The sequence below is a fragment of the Sarcophilus harrisii genome, chromosome 4 (assembly GCF_902635505.1).
Source record: "Sarcophilus harrisii chromosome 4, mSarHar1.11, whole genome shotgun sequence".
Classification (NCBI taxonomy): Eukaryota; Metazoa; Chordata; class Mammalia; order Dasyuromorphia; family Dasyuridae; genus Sarcophilus; species Sarcophilus harrisii.
Window position 1 is genome coordinate 10,374,632 of NC_045429.1, and position 19,459 is coordinate 10,394,090.

The 19,459-nt window shown below is 42.6% G+C and overlaps 1 protein-coding gene across 4 annotated transcripts in view; it reads left to right on the plus strand.

Annotated features, from left to right (window-relative positions):
• WDR78 (WD repeat domain 78) overlaps positions 1-19,459 on the plus strand; it is a 71,890-nt gene that overhangs the window by 11,272 nt on the left and 41,159 nt on the right. For all 4 annotated transcript variants that reach the window (XM_031968919.1, XM_031968918.1, XM_031968917.1 and 1 more), the window contains exons 2-7: positions 6,435-6,621; positions 10,042-10,229; positions 12,833-12,945; positions 16,946-17,099; positions 17,669-17,808; positions 18,895-19,047. In XM_031968919.1, coding sequence (XP_031824779.1) covers positions 6,435-6,621; positions 10,042-10,229; positions 12,833-12,945; positions 16,946-17,099; positions 17,669-17,808; positions 18,895-19,047 — 935 coding nt within the window. The remainder of the gene's footprint in view (positions 1-6,434; positions 6,622-10,041; positions 10,230-12,832; positions 12,946-16,945; positions 17,100-17,668; positions 17,809-18,894; positions 19,048-19,459) is intronic.

Here is a 19,459-nt window from a genome sequence, read left to right on the forward strand (position 1 = left end):
ATTTGTGGCTTAGAACCAAAGATTTTCTGGATGTATATGGTCTGTATTCAATCTTAAGAGCTTTTTAGAAATCACTCTTTAAAAGGTGAATGAACTCCCTTTCTCACTGCTAGGCTTGGTCCTAGAATTCCTCCATGGCCTCCAGCTACTATCATTGCTGTTCCTTTTTTCCAGGGGGAGATTTTATGAAAAAAGGCAGCAATCCCTCCAAAAAAACCCATGTCCAATCAGTAGTCCTTTTCTTTGAGTTTCTGCACTCTGATTCTCATTGTGTCTCTCCTAACTTTTTTAAAGATCACTGATAAATCAGCCAATCTAGGGTGTGTAGATCAATTAGTCATCTCTAGTGATATCAATGGGCCATTAAGAGCAATAACAGTAATAACCACTCACATTCATTTAATGCTTTGAGTTTTACAGAGTGCTTTTCAGGTGTTTAAATTGAGCCTCATGTGCCTGTGAGGTAAGTACGGTCATCATTCCCATTTTAGAGATTAGGTAGTGGAAACAAGATCCAAGACCGATTCCAGGATTTCTCCCATCATGCCACACTGCCCTTTTCAGCCCTCAGTTTAACCATTTCTAAAATGATAAGACTAAAGGAGATGTCTCTGGGATTCGGTCGACCTTCTTCCTCGCTGTCCTGAGGGATCAGAGAAATACTGTTTAATCACATCTCCCTCCGCCATGTTCTTTCTTCCTTCCTGAGCACACAGATACCTCTCCTTTTGCCATAATTCGGGACAACAAAGAACATATATATGTAAGGTACCCAGAGGAAGAAGAGTTTTTTACATCAAGGCAACATAAGTTCAATAAGTCTTCCAAAGATGGCTTTATTTAAAGAGCCATCTCTAGTTCCAGTTGAGGCAACTATATTTTCCCCCAATCCTCATTAGGTGAGCTTTACCCCTGCCCATGAGCCCAAATTTTTGTATTTTAAGTCGTTGCCCAGAAAACCAGATCCCATGCTCTGGGAACTCCCCTTTGCTTAGCCGTGACTCCCCCAATTCCCTCCTGTTTTGATCTAGCACATTGCCTCTGCTCTTCCATCTTCAGCTTTTCGTTCAGTACCATTTCCTTGGGCTGTTTGTCTCTGTGTGGCTCACCAGGAGTGGGTCACGGTTGGCAGGTTTGGAAAGTTCTCTGTCATGAGCTTGACCCAGCTCCCAGGACAACAGCAGATCTTGGGCCTCAAATGATGGCCTCAGTACCCTTCCTCAAGGAACCCCCAACCATCCTTACTGTCCTTTTTCTTTTATGGGATTACATCTCACCCTTGGGGACTTGGTACCTCCCAAATTGTTCCTTGCTACACAAGGTTTGCCAGAATCATAGAATTCAAGAGTTGAAAGAGACTTCAATAGCTGGGTACATAGACAAAAAGAATCTTTATTATAGTATATACAGTAAGTGGGATTGGTTGTGACTGTGTAACCCAGAAGTTAGCACAGTGCATAATGTACATAATGGGCACTTAATAAATTAATTATAGCACTAACATGATTTAATTAAATAGAGCAATTTTGACATTCACAAATGCTGGTTGACTGATGTACTTAAAGACCTTCAAGGAAGGGGAACCTGCCCTCTTTCCAGGCACTCAACCCACTTCTTGATAGCTCCACTGTTAGGATTGTTTTCCTCCCATTAAGGCACAAAGCCTGAAGCCTAAATTGTCCTCTAGGAAAAGAGCTATATACCTCTTTTGTAGTTCCATTCATTTAATACTCCTTCCCTTCCTTTGTCATTTTCTCCCAAACACTTTTTTTCCCCAAATACTTGCTGCAAGTCTGCATCCTCTATCTCCTTTTTGTCTTTGTTTTCTCCTTGAAGCACTTACTACTCTCTCTATTTATACCTACTTAACATGACCTAAATGGAAAGGAATTGGGGAATAGCATCACACGGAACATTTTCACCCCCGGAAATGGAAGGAAATCACCAAGCAAAGACAAAAAGGGAGCTCCCGAGGACTCAGTGCAAGGCTGTGAGCGACCATCTTAGCAAAGGAGCCAGAGCCATCTGACTTCTCCATCTACCCCTCACTCAATGCTGCATTATTTTCTTTTCTGTTTTGCCCTTAGATTAGCTCCCCTTCTCATTATTTACCCTGTCCTGACATCTCTCGTCAGTCTCTCATCACTATTACAAATGATTTAGAGCTACAAGTGTCTCCTGGACCATTGTAGGGTTGAGGACAGTGTTTCTGAGGCAGCAGAAAAGATACTGGATTTAGGTTCAGGAGATACCTGGTAGCGACATTTAATGTGTCTCAATGGGCAAGAGTTTCCCCACCTGTAAAATGGGAATAGTAATCAGACTATTTCATAGGATTGTTTTGAGAAAAAATGTTCATTGAGGAATGGCTACAAGGGTGGGCTGGGGGATCTGCCCCAAAGTTAATTCCTTCCACAAGGCCTCTTCCACTTTTTCCTGACAACCCAATGCCCTATGTTCCAATGGATGGAGAGACTCTTCGAAGAGCAACTATCTCCTTGACTCCAGATCCCCCCTACTTCTGCTACTCCTATCCTTTGAGGGGAGAAATGGTATCCTCTCCTCAGTGATGAACATTCTCACACGTGGTCATACCCTTCCCATCCCAGGGACTCTACTCCTGCAGGTCACCATCTTAAACTCCATCCAGTTCTTCCTCAGTACTCTCTTGAAGTCTTGTTTTACAGGTAACAAATTTAATCTAAAGCTTATTTAGACAAAATCCTTTCCCACGCTACTGTCTACGAGCTCTTATGGAAGCCTGACTTTCTTGATAATTCTGCTTCCCTGACTACCCTTTCCAGCACTGGCAGCATCTTCATTCATTTTCCTGAGCTCCCTGCTTGGGAGGGAGGGTGGGTGGGGGCAGGGAAGGTGGAATCCTCCTTGCTCCCCAATGCTACTTCCAAGTTCTTCCCCTTCATCATTCAGCACTTTTCTTCCTTTGAGATCAATGTTGTTCCTACTTTCTGCCCAATCAGAATCCTGGTAATTGCTGTCTACAGAAGCCCTGATGATTCCCCTTCATTCTTCAATGAGTGGAGACTTACAATTTTCTTTTCTTTTTTTTTTAATAGCCTTTTATTTACAGGTTATATGTATGGGTAACTTTACAGCATTAACAATGGCCAAACCTCTTGTTCCAATTTTTCACCTCTTACCCCCCACCCCCTCCCCCAGATGGCAGGATGACCAATAGATGTTAAATATATTAAAATATAAATTAGATACACAATAAGTATACATGAACAAACCGTTATTTTGCTGTACAAAAAGAATCAGACTCTGAAATATTGTACAATTAGCCTGTGAAGGAAATAAAAAATGCAGGTGGGCATGAATATAGGGATTGGGAATTCAATATAATGGTTTTTAGTCACCTCCCAGAGTTCTTTCTCTGGGCATAGCTGGTTCAGTTCATTACTGCTCCATTGGAAATGATTTGGTTGATTTCATTACTGAGGATGGCCTGATCCATCAGAATTGGTCATCATATAGTATTGTTGTTCACTCAGCATCAGTTCGTGTATGAGACTTACAATTTTCCTAGTATTTCCAAATTCTGCCTTCATAATAGAGGACTTAATACACACTGACATGTATGTGTACTGTGTATAGTGTTCTGGTTCTTCTCTGTTCACTTTGCATCAGTTCACTTAAGTCCAAGATTTTTTTTTCTGAAATCATCTTGCTTGTCATTTCTTATAGCACAAAAGTATTCCATTTTTACCATATACCATAACTAATTCATCCAGTCCCCAACTAATGCATATCATCGTGGAACACTGTATTAGATATTAGAGCAAAAGAACTGAGATTGCAGCTGAACACATCATACCCAAGAAAGTTAAGTATAATCCTATGAGGAAAAAACCTGATATTCAGTGGATTTCCAGAGTTTCGGGATTTTGTTATAAAAAGACCTGAACTTAATATAAAATTTGACTTATAAAATCCAGGAGAAATATCAGGTAAACATCAAAAAATAATTACAAGGGATTTCTAATTCTTAGCTACCAGAAAAAGTTGATATATATATATATATATATATTTATATGATTTAACATATATTTCTACCATGTTTAATATTAAACATGGTAGAAATATATGTTAAATCCAATATATGCATACATATTTATACAGTTATTGTGCTACACAAGAAAAATTAATCAAACCAGTAAAAAAAAGAGAAACAAAATAAAATGCAAGCAAATGACAACAAAAAGAGTGTTCTTTGATTCTCTTTCAAAATAATTTCTCCCAATTACATTGCTTAGATAATTTTTACATTCTTTTTTTTTTAATTTTGAGTTCAGAATTCTCTGCCTCCATCCTCCCTGAAATGGTGAGAGCAGTCTGGCACAGGTTATATGTGTGCACTCATGTAAAACATTCCCATTTTACTCATTTTGTGAAGAATCAGAAGTGAAAACTGACCTTTTCTGATTTGTGTTTGAACAACAACTTTCTTGGGAGGTGCACAGCATTTTTTTTTTATTCATGAGCCGGGAGTTGAAGTCATTCAGAGTTTTCCGTCAAACAATATTGCTGTTCCCAGGTACAGTGTTCAGTTTCTTCTCTGTTTACTTGGCATCAGTTCATTGAAGTCTTTCTAAGATTTTTTTCTGAAATCATCTTGCTTGTCATTTTTTATAGCACAATAATAGCATTTCTTCTTTTTTAAAAATCATATTCCACAACAAATCCAGCCATTCCCCAAATCTTGGACATCCCCTCAGTTTCCAATTCGTAGGTACCACAAAAAGAGATGCTATTGATATTTTTGCATGTGAGGAGTTCTTTACCCTTTTTTAGAGTGTCAGTGGGATATACACCTAGCAGTGGTTCTTCTGGATCAAAGGGTATGAACAGTTTAAGACTTTGCTCTCCAGAATGGCTGGATCAGTTCACAACTCTACCAATGGTGCAGTATTGTCCCTGTTTTCTGACATCTCCCCCAGCATCCATCAGTTTCCTTTTTTTGTCATATTGGCCAATCTGATGAGTGTGAGGTACTCCTTCAGAGTTGTTTTAATTAGCATTTTTCTAATCATTACCTCTCTCTCCTTAAGCCTTTCTCTCTCCAGACTTACTAAGGCACAAATGCAGAAAGCTCTGTTGGCATTCAAAGCTCAGAGACCAGCTCCTTCTCAGCTAAGACTGGTGAGCTCTGAACAAATGTCATAATGCTAGAGGAGCAGTGGTGAACAGCAAAGAGTAAGACAAGGCAGCCAGTTGTCAATTCAGTAAAAACCAACTTGAAGTTTATGTTTGTATTTCAAAGTCCCTTGGCCTAGAGAAGTTCAGTTCCACTGGATCATGGCTTTGGAATATGATCACACAGATAGCTTCTGACGACCTTTCCAAACTGGAATTGTGGGATGAAATAGAACTGCCCCAAGCATGGCAGTCGCCCTTCCTGGAGCATAAGCTCCCTGAAGGCAGGAACTAGCCTTTTTTGTATACCTAATGCTCTCATGTGGAACATCATGTGTAATAGCAGGTGCTTGATGGGGATTAAATTGAATTCTCTTGGAAAAGAGAATTTAACATATAAATGCTCCTGTTCCATCTGACCTTAGGACTGGGGTTAAAGTTTGGAGAGTTTCCCAGACCTTGATATTCAACAACAAACAAAGGTTGTATTATAATGTGCTGCAGGCAGGCAAAAAAGTGTATACTTATATGCTATGGCAATATAGACATGCAGGTTTGTCCCCATGGATCCTAGAGACCCAGCCACTCATGGGAGAAGAAGTTGTGTTTAGGAAAAGTATATACTCAGAGCTCGGTTTCAGCTGCAGAAGTTTCATGAGAAAGAGTAATCAGGGCAGCACATGGAAGGGAGGGTTCCCAATCTGACCCAAATATGGTAGAGAAGTTCTTGGGATCACTTCTCAGTGCCAGGTTTGGAGGGGATCTCAGGATCAGAAATGGGAGGAGGGAAGTTCAAGCTGGAGAATGTGTCCTACCTCCTTCAGTCAGCCAGGAGCTTTATCCAATCAGAAGCTTCAAGAAATAACTGGGGGGGATTGAGGTTGGCCAGAGTGATGGAGAAGCCCATCTTTGTCTATGTGCTTGATGGACATTGGGACCTCTTAGCATGAGCATAACATTATAACATCAAACAGTAGAATTACAATTATTGCCATAGCTTAGATGGGATTTTGTATTCTTTTGAATATTTCTTTTGAAAAAATCATTGTATTTCCCGGATCCTTATTCACAAGGTAACAATTATATATGATTCAATCAATATATTTATTTTATTCTTGCCCTCAGAGAACTTACATTTAAATGTAATCAAAATGAGAAGTGCTTGGATACTTCCAAGCCCCAAACCCTCTGTCATCGAGCATTCTTGTCTTACATTCTTACCTCAGTTCCACGCGACGTTTTGCTTTTATTTATTTATTTTTGCTTGGCTTTTGTAGGGGCAGTTCCTCCCAGACGAGGAGGATGTCCACCACCCGGAAGGTCAGCCTCTCCGTAAGCAAAATGAGCGTCAACCGCAGTAAAACCAGCTTGAACTTAAGCAAAACCGTGCTGTCAAGGACCACAAGCGTGCTTACAGATGGCAAGGAAAAGATGTACTTGCATCGTCCGAGGCAGCAAATCCAGGCACGTACTCGGCTCTGAAGCCGGCCCTCACTGTAAATGAACTTTTAAAACAAAGCATTCAAGCGAAATGTGTGCTGCACTTGTGTGCGGATCGGCCACAATGGTAAAAGCAAACTGTCTTATGGAAATCTTGGGATGGGTCATTGCTCTGGGGTCTGTGTGCACATCCCATGGAAGGAAACGGGATGACCGCTGCGGTAGCACAGAGCCGCTAGAAAGCTTTAAGAAGCCTTGTAGTTTATTTGGTCATTTTGAGGCCTTCTGAATTTAGAAGGGCCTTCTTGACATCATGGGGATGATTTTTATCCCTTGAAAAATCTCTGTAGGGAGGTTTGAGCAGATCCCTTGTTTCTGTAGGGAGGTTTGAACAGATCCCTTCTCTCTGTAGGGAGGTTTGAGCAGATCCCTTCTCTCTGCAGAGAGATTGAGCAGATCCCTTCTCTCTGCAGGGACATTTGAGCAGATCCTTTCTCTCTGCAGAGAGGTTTGAGCGGATCCCTTCTTCTCAGGCTTTTGCAGGCAGAGACACTGGGTAGCTCCTTGGCTTCAGGGCAGCCTAATCTGGCATCTTTCCTCTCCAAGGAGCCTTCACATAAGCTCCATATCAAATAGTCTCCATCTCTGCAGACTTGGGGAAGATGAGGCTTTTGAGAGGTTCATCTCTCGGGCTGCCTGGCCCCCTGGGAGGTCAGCCCTTTAGCGGTTGGGCCTTCCTGGCAGCCCGGTCCAGGGCGAGTGGTCCAGCCATCCTCTCAGCCTGTGTGCTGGGAGCCTGTGTCTGGGAGTCCTGTCCGGCCTCTTTGGCCACGGACCTGATAACAAAGAACCTCAGTGCCCCCATAATGACTCTATAATGCCCTCATGGTCACATTACCCCGGTTCTCCTTGCTGCCCCTGCAGAGATTTCCATTACCGGACGCCAACTTTGGCCTTGAACTGACCCAGTGCAAGCCAGCAGCTCTGCCCAGCTTTGGGACTCTCCAGCCTCCTCCATGAGCACACACAAGCCCACACTCATACACATACGCACTTACACACACATGTACCTGCTCACACAGGCGTGAGCTCATATGACTCATACTTGCACACATGCACACATGTACACACACTCATGCACACACATGCATTACACACTCACACGAGCATGCACTCATGCACACTCACATTTGCACAATACACATGCACACACATACAAGCATGAACTCATACACTTATACTTAAACACAATGCACACACATTAGCATGTGTTCCACACACTCATATTTGCACACATACACCCGTGTATTCATACACATGTGCACACACATGACCATGCACTCCTCTACACTCCCATTCATACATACATGTGTGCATTCATGCCCAGATATACATATGTACACACACGAGCATGCTTTCATACACACACACACACACACACACACACACACACCCCACTCTCTCTCTCTCTCTCTCTCTCCCCCTCTCTTTGTCCAGTTTCCCATTATAGACAAGCCTGAAAGGGGAATGGACAACAAAACCTAAAGGACCATATAGATCCCAACCACTCTCTTCTCTAACCTCCGTTCTTGTGATCTCAGCGGCTCAATCCTTGGCTTTTTCTCTTTTGACTTTTAAAACCCCCTCCCTTTGGTTGGCCTCAGTTTTCTTTGCTCTCCATAGTAGATCGTGAGCATGAGCACTCCTGATTCTCCGCTGGTGAAGTTTTGGATCCCCCCACCCTCAGTTCCACCTTCTGGCCTTTCCCATTTAAGCTGGTTAATTTCCTCTGTGTCTCTTTATATGAATTCACATCAATCTCTTTACACAAGCCCCCCCCTTCTCTTGCTTAGTGGAATCACTTCTCTCTATCGCTTCAGATGTTCATGTTTTTAAGTTGCATTTCATTTTCTCAATTATCACACCATCGAGACCTTCTGTAAGTGGTCACAATCTTCTATCATGTCCAGTCATGCAGCTCTATCCTTGAGCTCCTCGATTGTATAGATGTTGTATTTAGTGTTTCTCTATTCCCTAGCCTAGCAGTTAGGGTCCTGTCAGAAAATGAAAAAAGTTGTCTGGAATGGCTGCCTCTGGCCTCTCCCTTCTCCAGTTTATCCTCCAGACAGCTCCCAGATTGATCTTCCTAAGCCTGGGGCTGCCCACATCGCTCTTGGGCTTTCTCTTTCCATTTTTTTCCTGGCATTTAAAGTCCTTTTCAGTGTGTCTGCACCCTCTGCTTCCAGATGGATCGCATACTTCTTCCCCATAGACCCTTAAGGATGCACAGAAATATCCATGGCTCTTTTTGAGGTGGCAAAGAATGGGTTCTGAGGGACTGCCTGTTAGTTGGGGTATGGATGAAAAAGGAACGGGAGGAAATACTATCCTGCCAACTTTTTTGACAGCATAATTAAGAGCCAAAATTCTGGAGGACTCGCTATAAAATATGGTGCCCACTTCCTGACAGAGAAATGAAGAGTTCATAATTGAGAATAAGGCAAATATTTTTAGGGTGTGAGCAATGTGGAAATTTGTTTTGATCGACTCTATGTGTTTATAATAGGTTTTTCTTTGCCTGTGTTCTCAATTGGATCAGGGAGTAGCATTTAGGGGGAAGCTGGGGATCTTAGCTGATTTAAACAAAATAGAGAAAAAAGAAAAGACAATTTGGGGATTCTGATGAACACAATGACCCACTATGATTCCTGAGGATTAATTATGAAGCTTCTGATGGAGGTGGTGGGCTCTGACCACAAGTGGAGACACAATGTCCATGGATGTGCACATATGTATGTATATAACATTTGTAAATGTGTTGTTGCTTCCTCAATGAGTGCAGGGGAAAGAAAGTGGGAGAGAGAGAGAAGGTTGATTTTTGAAAATAAAATTTAGGAAAGACTCCTTCCACTTTGGAAAATTAAATTTTATTTAAATTCGGTGTGGATGGCACTAGACTCTTGAAGCCTTTGATAACAAAGCACGTATTCTGGGAAATCCCAATGGGCTGGCTCAGAAAGGCTTCACGTTTGCATCCAATGATGGACTTCTATTTCTCTCAGGTGCCTCCAAGCCCAGCCAAGTGCAGACTTCCTTCCTGAGTGGAATCCAAATGATGGCTTTTACAGATGTAGCAACTCTTGTATCCTCTGAGGAAACTTAAAGAGCCCTGAACTGCTCAGTCCTTAAAGGATTGATTATGAATGATATGATTGAAGTCAAATAGTAATATTCATTATACTGGAGTGATTCAAAACTTTGTCAGAGGTTTTCTTAAATAATTACACCTACCGAGTGGAAATTTTGAAAGGAGAGCTTCAGAAAAAAACCCCGTCTAATTCCATTTTTCATCTTTATCATGCTCTGTCGTGCAGTTATCCATATGTTTTCCATTCACATTTTACATATTTCTAATTTATTGCCTTTGATTATTGTCATTTCTAGGTCTGGGATTCAAATGGGAATGATGTCACTCCCAAACCCCTTTTCCATCCCGATCCCCATTTTCCCGGATCCAAGAAGCCTAGTAAGCTGCTCGTGTCCCAGGATGTGTCTCTCGGCTCAGATTTTACGGGTTCCTACACCATGTTTCAGAATACCATCAACCCGAGTTTTGTGGGACAATTCACAAGGTAGGGAACGCATGCTGCGTTTGGGATATTTTTTTTATGTCACAGAGAACTAATAGATACATATCTGTACCCGCTTAAAACATTTACATGTGTATGTGTATTGGGATAGGTTTTGCTAGGGTCAGGTGCTTATGAATTTAATTTCTACTTCTTTGAAGACAGGATTTATATAAAAAGGGGAGGATGCACTTAAATGCTTGTGTTATTGATGTTTTGCTACCTTTATTTTAAGATAAGTTTTTGTATCAACTCCCATTTAAGGTCTGCCCAATGGCTATGGAGCAAACATAAAAAGAGTTAAGATAGAATGTGGGATGCATGCTTCCTAAAGAAAAGACCATTTCCCTGGGTTTTGATTCCGCGTATTTTGAGCACATGTCCTGGTGCCTTTGCTTTCTTTTCTCTCATTTTGTTTATATGGAATATGACTTGGGCAATGGTTTTATCTGTCTCCTCCCCTTATTCTTAGCTCCCCGAGGAGCTAAATTTCAGTCCTGAAAGTTTAATCATCATCTCCTTCCCTCCAAGAAGAAGTTCTAGCCCTTGTGTGTTTGTTTTTTAAATAAATAAATTAATTCTTTATTTTTTAATATTCATTAAACATTTCTTTTAGTTCCAAATTTTTCCCTTTCTCTCATCCCTCTTCCATCCACTGAGAGAGCAAGCTATATGGATGCTTTCTTTGAATCTCTTCTTGTCCTAAATTAGCTTTTACAACCCAACATTTCTATTCTTATCATTTCTGGCCAGGCCCTACTGATTCTTAGTGGATAGTGCTAGTCTTGGAGTCAGGAAGGTCTGGGTGCGGATCCTGCTTTAGAGACTGCAAGGATATTCAGAGCTCCTCCAGTTTCTACAGAAGGATCAGAAGAAGGACCTTGTTGAAGCTTGAGGAACAAGTCCAGTGGGGGGAAGTAAAGAGAATCAGTGGAGGGAGGGGGAGTGAAAGGATTCCCATGTTGTGGTGAAGGCCCAAGGGAGAGACATTTGGATCTGATCTGGTTGGGCTGAATACTGCGCCCTCCCTTGGGCAGCCTGGGAAGAAGAGGAGTCTGACAAATGTGAGCAGCACAGAATTCAAGGATAGAGTTCCATCGATCCATAAACCTTTATTTAGTGCTTACTGGATGCCATGTGCTGGGCTAAGTATCAGGGAAACCTGGATACGAGGGAGACAGTCCTTATGCTGGACAGAGGAGCCAATGCAGCCACACTATGTACAAACAGCACGTATAAGCACATAAAGAAAGGCATGGATGATGGAAGCAGCGGGAGGGAGGGCCCGGCCTTGGGGCTTCTTGGAGAGGCTGGCACCTGAGCTAAACCCAGAGAGAGTTCCTGGAGGCTGAGGGGACCAGGGGCACATCCCCCACATGGGGCTCCCCAGTGTGGAGGAAGTTGGGGTGACTTAGCCACCCCAGCAGTGATGGAGAACAGTGGGCAGAGGAGCAGGTGCAGGGAAAGCTGAGCTGGCGCCAAAGGAGGATCATTTGGCAGATCCGGACTGCCTCAGTGCCCAACACCTAAAGGCTTCTCAGCATCCTCGTGGAGCGATGGGGATCCTCATTCCCACTTTAGAGATGAGGAAGCCGAAGCTGACGGAGGTGAGGTGACTGCACGGGGTCTGAGGCCTCCTCCAGCTGACTGATAGCCAGCTGTGATTGGATAAAATCTGGGGGATGGAAAGATCTGAGGGAGAAGGTTTGAAATGAAGGGATGTTGCTATTGTGGAGACACCAGAAAGGGAGCAGGCAGAGCTGTATGATAATGAGGCAGACAATGAATGCCAAGAGAACACCATCCAGAGGGAAGGGCCCCGGGGCAGGACAGGACGGCCTCCACAGTCAGTCAGCAGAGAATCCCACAGCTGCCTCCATCTTCCTTGTGGCCTTTTACCTTCAGAAGAAGCTCTTCTCTCTCTTTTTTTAATTAAAAAAATTTTTTATAGCTTTTTATTTACAAAATATATGCATGGGTAATTTTTCAGCATTGACCTTTGCAAAACCTTCTGTTCCAACTTTTCCCCTCCTGCCCCCCACCCCCTCCCCCAGATACCAAGGTGACTAATACATGTTAAATATGTTAAAGAATATGTTAAATACAATATATGTATACATATCCATACAGTTATTTGATAGGCTCTTTTCTTGAGAAACTCTTGCCCTGGGAAGGGGCCACCCCGCAGGCCCTGAAGGACTGGTCTGTGTGCTTTCGATCTCATTTGTACCCCGGGGAATGACCAGAGGTGGGGAGTAATTATGAAATTTGAAGTTTCAAAAACAAACAATCCAACATCGACTTTCCCTTGCTTCTTGGACTGTCGCCCTGAGAACATTGGCTAGAGAGGCTTAAAAAAAGAACCTTACATAGGAGTCCCTTAGACCCTCATAAAGTTGGGTTCTTAACACTTGTCTATAACCCACTGTATTTATAAAATAGAAGTTTTCTTCACAGATTATAAGAGAACATCATCTCAAGCATGGTATAATTAAAAGCTAATACAGTTGCCTCCTCATGTTCCATCTTGTTTTTCTTTCAACACTCACTTTGGGAACATACCCATGTATACTTTCCTTCTGATAAGTATTTCTTCATCACTAAAGGTCAGCATTAGGAAGCAGCACAGTCTCTAAATCCAGTGCGTCGACCTCGGAGTCCATCGGAGAAGACCTGGAAGAGCCCTCGTACAGGCGAGAAACAATCTCCAGTTATATGGGTAAGAAAAAAAATCAGGCACATAGCAGCACTTGGACAGATAGACATGGAGCAAGGAGAGAGAGACACACACAGAGACACAGAAAGGGAGAAACAAAGAGAGACAGAGACATGGAGAGAGACAAGGAGAAACAAAACAGAGAGGAGGCCAGAGAGACAGAGAGATGGAGTTGGATAAGTGGGTGATTGAATAGATAAGATAGATGATAGATGGATCAATACCTGTGATTATATAGATATAGGGCCTGCTAGGAGAGGAAACTCCCTCCCCCCATGCAGCTCAGCCTCTTCTTGGCAGTTTATAGCTTCAATTAGAGAATTTCCTGGACCAATGAGAAGTTAAGGTTCATGGCTAGGATTTGTCAGAACCAGAACTTGAATTCAAGTCTTCCTAGCATGGAATTCAACTCTCTACCATAGCTCACTGCCTCTTTCTAATATATATGAAGATGTAATACTCTATTTTATAATAAAAATTATATATAAAAATTGAAATTAATACTAATAAAAATTCATAAAATACTGCAAAGTTGCTGCATTCAATAGATGGACTTGGAAGCAGCTAGCTGCTGCAGTAAATAGAGCATTGGCTCGGGAGTCAGGAAAGCCTGAGTTCAAATGTAGCCTTGGACACATACTAGCAAGTGACTTCCTCTATCTGCCTCAGTTTCCTCAGATGTAAAATGCACTGATTTCTCAGGGTTATTATAAGAATCAATGTTTCTTTCCTTCCTAAAATTACATATATATATATATATGAATATGAAATATATTTCAGTGAAGCCATTTAAAAAGTTAATTACGGGGGATTGTGGAACCTTGACTCTACAGGAGCCAGACTTCTAAAGTAAGGCTCACATTTGTGGAGATATACCCTTTTTTTTCCCTGCTTGGCTCCCATTGTACCCTCATGGCATACACACACAAAGTATAAATGAAAGGAAAAAAAAGGAGGGGGGGAACCAAGCACTAATTAAGCACCTACTGTATACCAAGTACTGTGCCAAGCCCTTTTCAAACGGTATCTTACACAACATCGGGGAGGGAGATACTATCATGATCCCATTTTGCAGCTGAGGAGACTGGGGTGCACAGAAGTTAAGAGGCCTCCCCACATCACACAGCTAGTGCCCATCTGAGGCTGAATTTGAATTCTGGTCTTCCCGACTCCAGGCCCAGCCCTTCATCCGTGTAACCGAGCCGCTCCCAGGGGTGCAAGAAATTTCTGAAAAGTGATGTTAAACCCAGCGAAGGGATTCCTTATGGAATGGACTTAAGGAACCCCGAATGAGCGCAGTGGCAGGGCTGGGGCCCCCCTAAATGATCTCCCACCCCTGGGTGGGCCCCCAGGAGGCGCCCACCATTGCTCTCCCTCCCTGTGTGTCCATGTCCCTATAGGCCTGGGTCTTAAAGAAGGGAGCTGCGGGGCTACAGGGAATCCCACAGAGGGAGGGGTCCCTGGGAGAGTGGGGCCTGGGGGGGGGTGCTGCCTCAGGCGGCTGACAGGGTGGCGGATCAGGGCCGGGGTGGGGGGGCACCGGCTCCAGGTGTCCTTCCCCTTCTGCGGCAGCAGAAACTCGGGGAGAGCCTCGGCACAGACGGGGTGAGCCACGGCCTCCCCAGTGATCTTTCTCCCCATCCTCCTCTCCCGTCTTTGGGGCAATGGCCCCGGGAGGGGGGGTTGGGCCGAGCCCGCTGTGCTGCCTTTTTCTTGCCTTGCCCTGCTTTGCTCGGGGATGTTGCCCCGCGTCTCCCGGCACCCTCCGTGCAAGCTTTAACGAATGAGTTTATCCGGGTCGTATTGGGGGGCGCTCGGCCAGTGGAGTCTTGGCTGAGGGAGGCCGCGTCTCGGCCCATCGGGCCTCTGCACCGGAGGGGCCCCGGAAGCCACCCTGTCTGGCTGGTCCAGGGCTCTTGGGATGCAGCACTGACCCGGCTTGAAGTCCCGCCCCCCTTCCCCCCCCCCCCCCCCGCCACCCCCCCCCAAGCAGACATTGTACATCTTACAGGAGCCTAATCAGCCTTTCTGGAACTTTCACCTAGGGGGGCCTGATCCTCCCTCTCTTCTCCGTCCCCCTCCCCCCACTATCGGAAACTCATCTAAACATCCCCTTCAAATGCCTGAAGACGGCAAAGATCCTCAAAATAAGAACCGCTGGGGCCACATCAGTATGGTCCACAAAGCAGCCCCAGAGCCGGGCCTGCAGTTGCTCCCATTGCACAGACGAAGGCAGGAGGCAGAAACCTTAGTCACTCAGCCAGGATCACACTGGATAAGGTTTTCGGGCCAAATTGGAACTCGTATTTCCGAGCCCCGGCCAGACACTCTGGACACTCCGGTGCCCCCTCGTGGTCCCCATCTTACCTGGGCATCTTCCGCCTAGATGTCTTTTTCCCCTTTAACTCATCCTTAAACATGTTAGTCTATGATCCTCTCCCTCCTCCTCCTCCTCTCCCCTCCTTTCTCTCTCCTTCCTCCCTTCCCCCATCTCCTTCCTTCCCTTCCTCCTTCTCTGTCTCTCTCTCTCTCTCTCTCTCTCTCTCTCCTCTTTCTGTCTCTCTTCTTCTCTGTCTCTGTCTCTCTCTTTTTTTCCACCCCCTTCCCCATCCTGGTTGCTCACTACTGCTTGTGTTAGGTAACTCCACTATCACTGTCTTCCCCGTGTGGATGGGCCAGGCCCTTCTGGACAGCATCCCCTTCCTTCCTGCAGTCTGTGTGTCTTAGTCTCTCTAAATAACAGTGTAGAGTTGGAAATCAGTGAGCTGATCTAACAAGAGCTGAACATTTCCTCTCAGAGCACATTTATCTGAAGCCTTCAAACAGAAGATGGGAAAAAATGCTTTGAGATTTCTGAAAGTCATTGAATGTGGTCCTCAAGTAAACATCAAACACTTTGCCCATTGTTCCCCTTTTCTAGTGGTAGTTAATAAGAACATTCAAGTCTGGTAGTATTTCCAAACTATTTTGAACAGAGTACAATGAAAAGAGCATCAGATGAGGAGTCAAGACACTGGACTTGGGCATCCTAATCTTGACCTTCCTATTTATGTGACCTCGGGCAAGGACCTGAGTATCTCTGGGAACCAGATTGCTCGGTTCCTTTTCAGTTCTCACTCCTTTGACTTGAATGAGAATCATCTGAAAAATTCTTTTTTTTGCAGCAACCTTTGTTTACCATACTTGATGAACTCTTTATTTTCTCTCTATTTTATTCATTTAATTTGCTACAAACTTATCAGAAAAAACTTTGTCTTTTTTTTTTTTTCCTGGAGATCTGTTTCCAAGCATGTCGATATTGCATTAATTCACCGGAGACCTCGTGGAAGACTCACTCTCTAAAAATACCTGGCTGAGCTCAACCACAACCACTGGGCACATTTGTTAGAGGGCTCTGGAGATGCATTTCCTCACCCTTGCCTAATGACATTTACATGACACAGTCATAATAATTATGTAACAATGAGATATTTTATTATAATAATGATAGCTATTTCAAAAGAGTGCTTTGAAAATGGCAAAGAGCTTTTTGTATTATTTCCTTTTGAAGCTTTATATATTATGTCGTCTTTAAATATATTTGCAAAGTGCATAGAGAAGTGGTCTCATGGGGTGCAAATCCTGCCATTGAGGCTCACTGGCTGCATGAGCCTGGCTGAAATTATTTGACTGCTCAATGGTCTGGGCTAGTCTCTAGGACTTAGAGTTGGGAAGAAGGGGCTGAGCTGTGTTGGTAGCACTAGTGAAATCAGAATTATGGTTCCTATTTCGCCCCTATAAGTGTACTACCCCTCAGTTAATGAGAAAATTTGATAAATGAACACATTCTATCTGCCCGGCTAATCTTAAAGTATCCTGACTTCATTAGAAGGGTAGACTACAATAGAAGGTTCCATTCATCTTATCAATGGTGATGAATTTTCCCTCTATCAGTGATCAGATAAGTAGAAGTAAAATTATAAGTTGAATTGTACATTAATGTGGCTTTTTGATCATTTGAAAGATCTCCAGCTTAAGAAAGAAGTGCCAAAAGTCCTAACAAAAGAAGAATTAGATGCCAAAGTGGACATCTACCTCTCAGAGACCGAAACACTGTGGCTCTTTAATCTGCCAACCGTCTTACATTCTATCGAGTCTGAAGATGCTGAGAAAGTGAAGTATGTCAGAATCTCTTCCCTCTTTCTGTAATTTCAGTGCTAAAATTTATTATTATTATATTAATGTTATATTATTATATTATTCAAAATACAGGGAGCTATTAAGGTGGATCAAGGAATAACTATTTTGAGAATGTTTTTATTCATATTTATTTTTCTGTATATTTGGTACATTTTTTGTCATTAGCAAATTTATTATTAGAGCATTATCTTCTCTCAAATAAAAGGAACTGTAGAATAACATAATTATTAAAGTTTAATGTCAGCATGAATCTTTCTGAAGTGTGGTTTTCATGAAATAGCCTTCTCCCCCAAAACCTAAAATTTCCATGTTGAGAAAACCCTGGCATCCTGTTGATAACCAGGTGTAGCAGAAGCTCAATAAAGCTGGTAGGGACAGTGTTTTCTAGAGGATTATAATAAATCTCTTTTCTAGGAAAGAATAGGATAGAGAGTATACTCCTAAGGAAAATAGCAATAATGGCAGGTGGCATGTGTGACTTAGGAGTGCTTTGTGTGATTGCAGTCACCGTGTTATTAACAAGTAGAATTCACCTTCTTTTTCAAAGGAATCGAAATGCTCTTTATGAGACCCTTTGTAAAAATCGAGCTGGCAACGACTTATATGTTGAAAGGATAATGCAGACTTTTAATGGCGCACCCAAACACAAGGAGGTTCAATGTGATAGAATCTTAACAGAAGAAAAAGGTAATCTATGGATTAGTAATATCTGATGAAATACCAGGTTCCAGGATTACTGAGTGTGCCCTTGAATGACTTAGCAGTCGGTCATTGAGCATCCAGTGTATTCCTGGCTCTATTAGGATTGAATACAAGGAGTTTATGATTCAGTTCAGAGGGATAAAAGTAGCTAAACCAGGGTGTATATATGTTGATATATCTATATCTATATATGTGTGTGTATATATATATATATATATATATATATATATATATATATATACACACACATGCATGTGAGAAGGAGGGAGAAAGATACAGAGGAAGAAGAGAGAAGGAAAGAGAGAAACAGGAAAAAAGAGAAAGAGAGGAAGAGAAGGGGGAAAGAGAGAGAAAGAGAGTGTGTGAGAGAGAAAGAGAGATGGAGGGAAAGAGGGAAGGAGAAAGAAAGGGTTAGAGATGGAGAGAGAGGAGTGACATGACAGAAATGGCAGGAGGGAAGGGATCTGTTTGGGTTAGAATCATCAAGGAGAGCCTCATAGATAGAGAAGATGGATGTTGACTTCAGACTTGCAGAAGAGATAAGATTTGGAGTTTCCAAAGAGTTGGACTTTCCACAGAGGGGAGAATCAGGGCACTGGGGTGATAAAGGATGGTGAAGGGCAAGTGAGCTCCTTGGGCAGAGGAACCACATGGAGGAAGAGGAGGGAGAGGGAGGAAGTAAAGTGGGATAGAGAAAAGAGCATTAGATTATGAAAGGTCTTAAATGTCAGATCAAGCCATTGAAGACCTTCTATTTTTATATTATATCTATAAATGGATTGAATGGAGAAAACCAAAATCAATGATCTTTAAATTATTAAGATGATGGTATCCAAAGGCCTCTGAATTGATGGACCTTTGAAGCTACATTCATAACAATAACTAAAGACAATTATGTTGTTGGTTTTTTCTCCTCTTTTATTCTTATAAATATTGTTAACACTTCCCAGGAAACTCTGGTTGCTCCTGTAGTAGCCGAGTAAACCAGGGGTGAGATTTTGCCTCCAATAAACTGACTCTGTTGCTTTGAGTGTGGCACTTACCAATGGCTTTTTTCCTCTTTCTTTCTAGGCATAATGACCACCGCCTGGGCTTTGTATGATGCTTATAATGCCTTGGAGCTTAGTCTTTCAGCAACAAAACTGGAAACAGGAAAGACAGGCAGTTTACATGAGGGGTCGAAGAAAGACCAGGACTCTAGATATCTGAGTGCCACAGACAAAAGTATGTTCCGACTGGCTTTTGTTCATGATTTTTTAATATGCTTTTAGAAATCAATTTTGTGCCAAACAAAAACTTGAATCTTTCTGGAGAAATCACCCTGTTGATGATAACTATCCACTTATATTAGAACTTGGATCATAATTTTAAAAAATGCAAATCATCAGTTTTTGTCTCTTTCTACTAAAAGTACATCAGTGCAGTTTTCAAAATATCTCATTTAGGGGGAACATTGAATCCAGTCACCTCTCTAAAGAGCAGAAGACTTTGCATCTAAGACTTATTAAGTGATAGTGATAATGTGGTTCATAAATGTTTATTGATTGATAAATGAACTGATGGGGACTACATTTGGGAATATAACTGTAAACAAATAGAGATCCTTTAGAACTCTTGTTAACATATTAAGGCATTA